The sequence below is a fragment of the Myotis brandtii genome, unplaced genomic scaffold (genome assembly GCF_000412655.1).
Source record: "Myotis brandtii unplaced genomic scaffold, ASM41265v1 scaffold284, whole genome shotgun sequence".
In the NCBI taxonomy this organism is placed as follows: Eukaryota; Metazoa; Chordata; class Mammalia; order Chiroptera; family Vespertilionidae; genus Myotis; species Myotis brandtii.
Window position 1 is genome coordinate 537,542 of NW_005360846.1, and position 7,953 is coordinate 545,494.

A 7,953-nucleotide genomic window follows, 5' to 3' on the forward strand; every position below is an offset into this window, starting at 1 on the left:
CTAAGTCAATGCCAGAGCTCTAATCCCTAGACAAATCCCATGGGAAACCATGTATCTCATTTCTTCCACATAACTGGGAGTAATACAAAATATGAAATTTAGAGAGCTTTGGGAGGTCCCTTTACAGGCTGAAACTTTATGTTTGAGAGACCCCAGAGAGCCAAGAGTACCAAGAGAACATGATCAGGAGGCAAAGTAGGGGAAATTCGAGGGGTCGGGGTGGGGGACATTGATCAGGACTGGGCAGCCATGGAGAAGGAGCCGCACAGGGCAACTGCTGACTTGCTGTGACCTCGGGGTCCCTCTGTGACTCGGGGAGGGGCTAGCCTGGAGGCTCCGGAAGGACTCTCCTGGCCTGGTCTTGTCCTGGGGGAGCCAGACCACACCAGACCATCCTCAGCCAGAGTGGGGGGGGGTGTGGCACGGGGGGGCGTGGAGTCCATTCTGTGACTCCAGAGGGCCGTGGGCATGTCTAAACCATCGTGGGGGCACAGAGGGAGGGGCCTACTGCATAACCCAACCGTCTCTTGTCTCCTCCGCATGGCTCCCACGGCTGCCGGATCCCACAGAGCTCCCGACCGAGGAAGGTGAGGCTTGTGCCAGGGCGGGCTGCAAGGCCACTGGGTGACATTCTTGGGCCATTCATGGTCACGTTGTGTCCTCCCCTCGTTGGTGGGGGGGTGGTAGGCCAGGCGGTCTCCGAGGCTGTCCCAGCTCTGAATGGGGGCAGGCCAGCTGGTCAGGGGCCCAGGCCTCACACCGTGTTCCTGTTCCCAGGGAAGTCCCTGTGGGAGCTGGTGCTGGAGCAGTTCGAGGACCTTCTGGTGCGCATCCTGCTGCTGGCCGCCCTGGTCTCCTTTGTAAGTGGGGCCCCATCCCACAGCATCAGGCAGCCGGTGGGAGGCGGGGAGCCAGGCCGGGCCAGTGCTCAAAGCCCCAGGCTCTGAACACGGGGCTGTCCTCCCCGCTATTGGCATCCTTGGGCCCCTGCCCACCCTGCCCTGCTCAGAGGTCAGCTTCCCCTGTGAACCCTTGCAGCCCCCACTGGACCCCACTCCCGTCTGTCCCGCCCTGGCTGCCAGCATCTGCCCCTGCCCCTTCCCATTTTAGCTCAGGGTTTCTCAGCCTCAGCACTACTGACATTTGGATCAGCTGATCTTTGTTGGAGGGCTGTCTTGTGCACCGTAGAGTATTTAGCAGTGCCCCTGGCCTCCACCCACCAGATCCAGTGGCACCCCCTGTTGTGACAAGCAAGTCTCCAGAGGTTGCCTAATGTCCCCAGGAAACGAAGTCACCCTGGTTGAGGGCCCCTTCTGTGGCTCCCTGTGCCCCTCAGAAAACTTGAGGCCGTAACCTCTTGCCACCTCCCGGGGCTGCTGCATCCCTTTGCTCTCGCCCCTTCCCGCTGCCCGGACCCCTCCTGGACCCACAGGGCTATGGGGTCAGGATGGAGTGGGGAGGGGGGCAGTGGTTGTCATTGGGGACTAAGCAGCAGAGACCCACGGGTGATGCAGGCAATGGCTGCCCTGAGGGTAGATGGGATTCCTGCTCCCATCCAGCGCCCAGCAGGGCCTGGGCGGAGACCTGGTCTTGGGGACTTGGAGCGGAGGGGCAGCAGGGCCCTGGGGGGACTGACCCTTCCCCTCTAGCCAGCTGTGTCTAGCCCCCCTGGCCGCTCCCTGTCCCTGTGGAAACTGAGGACTCTTACAGAGAAAAAAGTCTACCCTAAAATGGCTGAGCCGAAAAGGGTGCTGGTACGGACGGACACACTGAGGCAGTGGAGGGGAGTGGCAAGTTCCCAGTTAGGCCGAGAGGTGGGAATGAGACTGGAACCGGGTCTCCTGCTTCAGGCCCGGGCTCTGGCTGGAATCATGTGGGTCTGGCCACCGGCCTCCGGGCGGGAGCCTGAAGCAGGATCAGCTGCTGACTCGGAGGTCTGGGATGGACCCCGAGAATCGCATTTTAACAGGTTCCCAGGTGGCGCTGCTGCTCGTGGGGGTGGGGGCCCCACGCTTGGAAAACCTCAGCTAGGCAGACAGTGAGACCTGCAGCTGCCAGCTGTGCAACTGGCCCACGTCCCTGAGAGCTGACGGGTGGGACTGGGCTGTGGTGGTCGCTACCCACAGAGGCTGCGTGTCCGCCTCGGCCTTCTCAGAGCAGCCCTCTCCACGCCCCCAGGGGCATCTTCCCCCAAAGCAGGGGAGCAGACAGGAGACCCAGGCACAAAGGAAGTGGTCAGCAGACCCTGGCCCTCAGCAGAGCCCCAGTTCACCAGCTTTGACCCCGGCAGGTCCTGGCCTGGTTCGAGGAGGGCGAGGAGACCATGACGGCCTTCGTGGAGCCCCTGGTCATCGTGCTGATCCTTGTGGCCAACGCAGTCGTGGGCGTGTGGCAGGTGGGAGACGTGGGGGCGGGGCTGGGCTGCTGGGTGCGACCTCTCCCTGGTGCTGGAGTCCTGCAGGCCCTTCTGCTTCCAGCTCCAGCCCAAGCCCCAAGGGTGTCCCTCCAAGAGGGGGGCCTGCTGGGGCCAGGAGTACAGACCGCGCCCGCCCTGTGCTGCAGGAACGCAACGCCGAGAGTGCCATCGAGGCCCTGAAGGAGTACGAGCCCGAGATGGGCAAGGTGCTGCGCTCCGACCGGACCGGTGTGCAGAGGATCCGCGCGCGGGACATCGTCCCCGGAGACATCGTGGAAGTGGCGGGTACATTGGGGGCCTCTTCTCTTCGGTGGTGATGCTGGCGAGCCCATCCCTCTCAGTGCCCCCGTCTTTCTGGCTGTCTATGTAGATCTCTCCAAAGCTCTTGGCCCAAACCCTGTTGGACAGGTGAGACCGTAGGCCAGAGGACAGGGCCCCCCTGAGGGGTCACAGCTGGGATCCTGCCTCCCAGCCCCAGCCTTGGGTCCTGGGAGCCCTCCTGGCTCTTCCCAGGAACCCGAGGCCGGGGGTGGTGCCCAAGGCCACCCTCAGCCGAGCCTTTCTCCCTCCGCAGTGGGAGACAAAGTGCCTGCTGACCTCCGCCTCGTGGAGATCAAGTCCACCACGCTGAGAGTGGACCAGTCCATCCTGACAGGCGAGGCCCGGAGGCGGTGCCGAGCGGGGCTGGGTCAGGGCCTGGGGGTGCCTTCACACGGGGCTTCTAATTTCCGATTCCGTGACCAGGTGAGTCCGTGTCCGTGACCAAGCACACAGATGCCATCCCAGATCCCAGAGCCGTGAACCAGGACAAGAAGAACATGCTGTTTTCTGTAAGTCCGCGGGCCTTTGCCTGGACAATGATAATAGAGAGAATAACATTTAGATGGATCAGGTAAAGCCCTACAGGGAAGAACCTCATCGATTATTGACAACACATATAAGTTCATAGTAAAATAATAGCTGTGCCTGTGTTCGTTTATTTAATCTTCACAAGACAACACCTTGGTTATCTGCATTTTCCAGCAAGGAAATAGGCACAGAGATGTTAAGTAAGTGGCCCAAGGTCACACAGCCAGTGACTGGCAGAGCTGGGATGTGAATTTAGACATTCTGACTCCAGAGCTTTTCCTCTTACCTGCTAGGTTTATCCTGCCTTAAACTGGAGAGGGGTCGAGTTTGCCTATAGTCATTCAACGGAGAATGTTCTAGAGCAGCGGTTCTCAACCTGTGGGTCACGACCCCTTTGGGGGTCGAACGACCCTTTCACAGGGGTCACCTAAGACCATCGGAAAACACATATATAATTACATATTGTTTTTGTGATTAATCGCTATGCTTTCATTATGTTCAATTTGTAACAATGAAATTGGGGGTCACCACAACATGAGGAACTGTATCAAAGGGTCGCGGCATTAGGAAGGTTGAGAACCACTGCTCTAGAGGAAGAGGGTTGCTAAAGTGGTGGAGGATGGCAGGAGTAGTCATTTCTCCTCGGAGCAAACCCACCCCCCACATCATGATGCCAGGCCCCCCTGGCTCTTTTCAGGGAGATTGATGGGTCCAACCCTGTTGGGAGTGACCTGCCCCTGGGGCTCAGAGGGACTTAACTAGTGATGCTCTCAGGCTGCCCGGAAACAGCCTGCAGCCGAGCATGGAAGCCACAGGGATGGCTCAGGTCGGTGGACAGGGCCAGGGCACCACGTTATAAGGGGCTAGAGAGCCTCCCTGGAAGGGAGCAGCAGTGGGAGATGATCTTCACCCAGAGCTCTTCCTGGGGACGGTGCCCTGCCTCGAGGCAGGGAGGCCTTGAGGTGGGAGGGGACGCTGAGGGCAGGCTCAGGGATCAGCAGCCGTCACTAGGAGCCTGTAAGGAGGTTGCTCTGGCTAACCGCAGGTCATTTCCTCAGCTGAGGGCCTGCGAGTGGGGGGCGGGGGCTGCATGGCTCAGGGCAGAAGAGAGGCTGAGGCTGCCACCAGCATCCCCCTCGCTCCATCCTCAGCTCAGTCACCCGTCTGAGGGGTACTGAGCTCTTAGCCTCCGGGAGCAGCTGCCTTGGGCCTCTGTTGGACCATTTTTCAGAAGAGGACATGGAAGCTCAAGGCTGGCCGGCCCTTAAAGTCCTGGCTGCCCAGGATTTGACTCGGGCCTTGGAAATGGATGGACTTAAGGTCAAGTTTTCCGGATTCGTCCATAAATATTTACGGGTGGTTTACCTGTGATCACAGGCAGGCACATTCCTGCGTGGCTGCTTTGTTGTCTATGAATCTTACTTTGATGGGTTGGTGCTCTGCTGTGCTGGTTGATTATACTGTCAATATTGGCCTGGCGCCCAGGAGGTGTGGCTCAGTGGTTGAGCGTCAACCCATAACCCAGGAGGCCATGGTTCGGTTCCCGGTCAGAGTGATCCCCAGTAGTGGGTGTGCAGGAGGCAGGTGATCGATGATTTTCTCTCATCATTGATGTTTCTATCTCTCTCTCCCTCTCCCTTCCTCGCTCTGAAATAAATAAAAACATAGTTTTTAAAATATTGGCCTGGAACTTCCTCTGTGCCAGGCCCCAGGGTAGGCACTGGGGATATGGTGCTGAACCAAGCCCCTGCCTTCGTAGATGGCAGCAATAACTCAACACTGTACAGCTGCGTGAGTCCAGGGGCTCTAAGCAACATGGAGAAAGAGAGCCACGCGGGGGATACGAGCCCGGCCCTGAAGGAGCAGGGGTCCTGGGCCCTTTCCCTGGTGCTCAACAGCTCTTCCCTCACTCCTGGCCAGGGCACCAACATCGCCTCGGGCAAGGCAGTGGGTGTGGCCGTGGCCACCGGCCTGTGCACGGAGCTGGGTAAGATCCGGAGCCAAATGGCGGCCGTGGAGCCAGAGCGGACGCCGCTGCAGCAGAAACTGGATGAGTTTGGGCGACAGCTGTCCCACGCCATCTCCGTCATCTGCGTGGCCGTGTGGGTCATCAACATCGGCCACTTCGCCGACCCGGCGCATGGCGGCTCCTGGCTCCGAGGTGCTGTGTACTACTTCAAGATTGCCGTGGCCCTGGCTGTGGCCGCCATCCCCGAGGGCCTCCCGGCTGTCATCACTACATGCCTGGCGCTGGGCACACGGCGCATGGCACGCAAGAACGCCATCGTGCGGAGTCTGCCCTCCGTGGAGACCCTGGGCTGCACCTCCGTCATCTGCTCCGACAAGACGGGCACGCTCACCACCAATCAGATGTCTGTCTGTCGGGTGAGTGTCCCGGGCCAGCTTGGGGTCCCACTGGTGTTGCTCAGTGATGCTCTGCTCCGCTCTGGGTCGCTCCCTGGCTCCTTTGTGGCCGGGGGTGGAGGAGAGAACCGGTAGGGTGCCCCCTGGTGGGGAACAGAGTCAGGTGTCCGTGGGGCAGAGCAGCAGAATCTGGCTGGACATGTGTCACTAGGCAGGTCATTGCCCGCCTGCGAACCTCAGTTTCCTCATCTGAAGCGTGGGTATGTCAGCCCTGCCCGGTCGCTATAAAAGACACAGGAGAGGGTCAAGTACAGCCTTGAGGCATCTGAGCCACACCGGGCCTGGACCCAGGTTCTATCCTGCTCCGCCATGACTCCCTATGGTCAACGCCTGTCATCAGATCCGCCAGCTCCAGTGTCCTGGGAAGAGCCAGGGCAGGAATTATTCATTCCCTGGAATTCGATCCCAGATCCTGGCCCTGCTGCCCACATGCTCCAGGGATGCTGGCTGAGACTCTGGCAGGTGCAGAGGGCAGACGGGTGGGTGAGGTGATGGTGAAGGTTGTGGATTTCCCACCTGTCTCAGGTTCCCCCCCTCCCCTGCAGCACTCCTGTCCCACCTCTGCTCCCACAACCTGCCCACTGGGCCTTGGAAATCCAGGCTCTGTGTCTGAGACTTCAAACCCCTATGGAAGCCCATCAGAGGCCGCCGCAGGGGAGGGGGCACCCGCGGCCTGACTGCTGGGCAGCCCCTGACCTGCTAAAATCCCTAGTGGGACTTCATTGAACAGTGTCCTTGGCTGAGAAGCACAGGACAGGGCAGTCGTAGAGGCCTTGCGTGCTGGGCGATGGCTGAGAAACCTGACTTCTTAGGGCTGTGCTGGCTGGAGGGCTGCCCCGGGAGCAGGGAGGGGAGCGGGAGGGAAGGGGCATTTGTTGAGCACCTGCTGGGTGCTGGGCTGGCCATGGGTATGGGAATGTGCAGCGAGGCAGTTTCCAGGAAGCAAGTCTGTCTCCCTGGCAGAGCTGGCTGGCAGGCAGGGAGTGGGCTGCCCAGGGCAGGGAGAGCCCCCATCTCTGAGAGGCACAGGCAGGGGCTGGGGGACCCAGCAGGGTTTTGGGGCGGGAGCTCACTGTGTGTGGACACCTTTGGGCAGGAGGGGCCTGTGCCCCGGAACAGGCTGTGGGTTTTCTCCCTTAGAGGCTAGGAACCCCTCCCCTTGAAGGGAGAGAAGGGGCAGCTGGACGCTGATCCCACTTTCTCTCCAAGTCACTGGTGGAGAAACAGGCTCAGTGCTCAGCCTGGGGGGGGGGGGGGGGGTCACACTGCAGGATGGCAGGACCCAGGTTCCTGCCCCAGCTCACACCTCCCTTATGGCACCAGCGGGCCCCAGAACATTGAAGTGTCTGCCGTAAACCCCCAGGGGTCAAGAGCAAAGGGACGAGTCAGAACTACACACCCGGGCAGAGCAGAGGTCCCGCCTCAGCCTGGACTCTGTACTATACACAGCACCTCTGTGAGCCTGTGGGAGGGAAGGCCGGTGGCTCCAATGGGGACCCACAGGACCCCAACCTGGGGCCAGGCTTTGTTCAGACTGGCTGCCAGGGCGGAGGGAGGTGAGGGCTCACCTCAGCAGGCCCCCGTGCTCCCCATCCTCAGATGTTCGTGGTAGCTGAGGCAGAAGCTGGCGCGTGCCGTCTGCACGAGTTCACCATCTCCGGCACCACCTACACCCCAGAGGGCGAAGTGTGAGTGCTGGGCGAGGGGCGGTGGGTGGGCGGGGCTTCCTGGTGGGCAGGTCCAGGGCCCTGGTGCTGACCGCCCGGCTCCTCAGGCTGCAGGGAGAACAGCCGGTGCGCTGTGGGCAGTTCGATGGGCTGGTGGAGCTGGCGACCATCTGTGCCCTGTGCAACGACTCCGCCCTGGACTACAACGAGGTGGGCCGCGACTCCGTTTTATGGTCTCCCTGGTGTCCAAGCTCCCAGGACAGAGCCTTCTCCCAGGGTCGCAAAGCTCCCAGGATTGGTGGCACCGGCCGTTTTGGAGTGCCACACCCCAGGAGCACTGCCACCCCTACACACACACCCCCCCCTCAACTGCCACCCCTTCCTCTTTCTCAACTGGATTTGGAACCCTGCCCCAGGGCTCTAGGACTGTCGGGGACTGTAATGTAAGGGGCTGCAGGGCCAGGGAGGGTGTTTAAAGCAGAAGGCACAGCCCAGAAAAGGCGAACAGACCACAACAGCCTGAAGTGGTTTAGGCGTGAGCGCCCCTCCCAGTAGCTGGCAGGAGGCCACACCGGGCCAGGCCCAATGCCAGGCTGA

General features: G+C 60.8%; 1 protein-coding gene across 1 annotated transcript in view; it reads left to right on the plus strand.

Moving 5' to 3' along the window:
• Positions 1 to 506: 506 nt before the first annotated feature.
• The window catches only part of ATP2A3 (ATPase, Ca++ transporting, ubiquitous), a 35,140-nt gene continuing 27,693 nt past the window's right edge, over positions 507 to 7,953 (plus strand). The window contains exons 1-9 of the mRNA XM_014541958.1: positions 507 to 587; positions 778 to 860; positions 2,291 to 2,395; positions 2,563 to 2,701; positions 2,991 to 3,071; positions 3,161 to 3,246; positions 5,186 to 5,650; positions 7,289 to 7,377; positions 7,464 to 7,566. Coding sequence (XP_014397444.1) covers positions 2,324 to 2,395; positions 2,563 to 2,701; positions 2,991 to 3,071; positions 3,161 to 3,246; positions 5,186 to 5,650; positions 7,289 to 7,377; positions 7,464 to 7,566 — 1,035 coding nt within the window. The 5' untranslated portion in view covers positions 507 to 587; positions 778 to 860; positions 2,291 to 2,323. The remainder of the gene's footprint in view (positions 588 to 777; positions 861 to 2,290; positions 2,396 to 2,562; positions 2,702 to 2,990; positions 3,072 to 3,160; positions 3,247 to 5,185; positions 5,651 to 7,288; positions 7,378 to 7,463; positions 7,567 to 7,953) is intronic.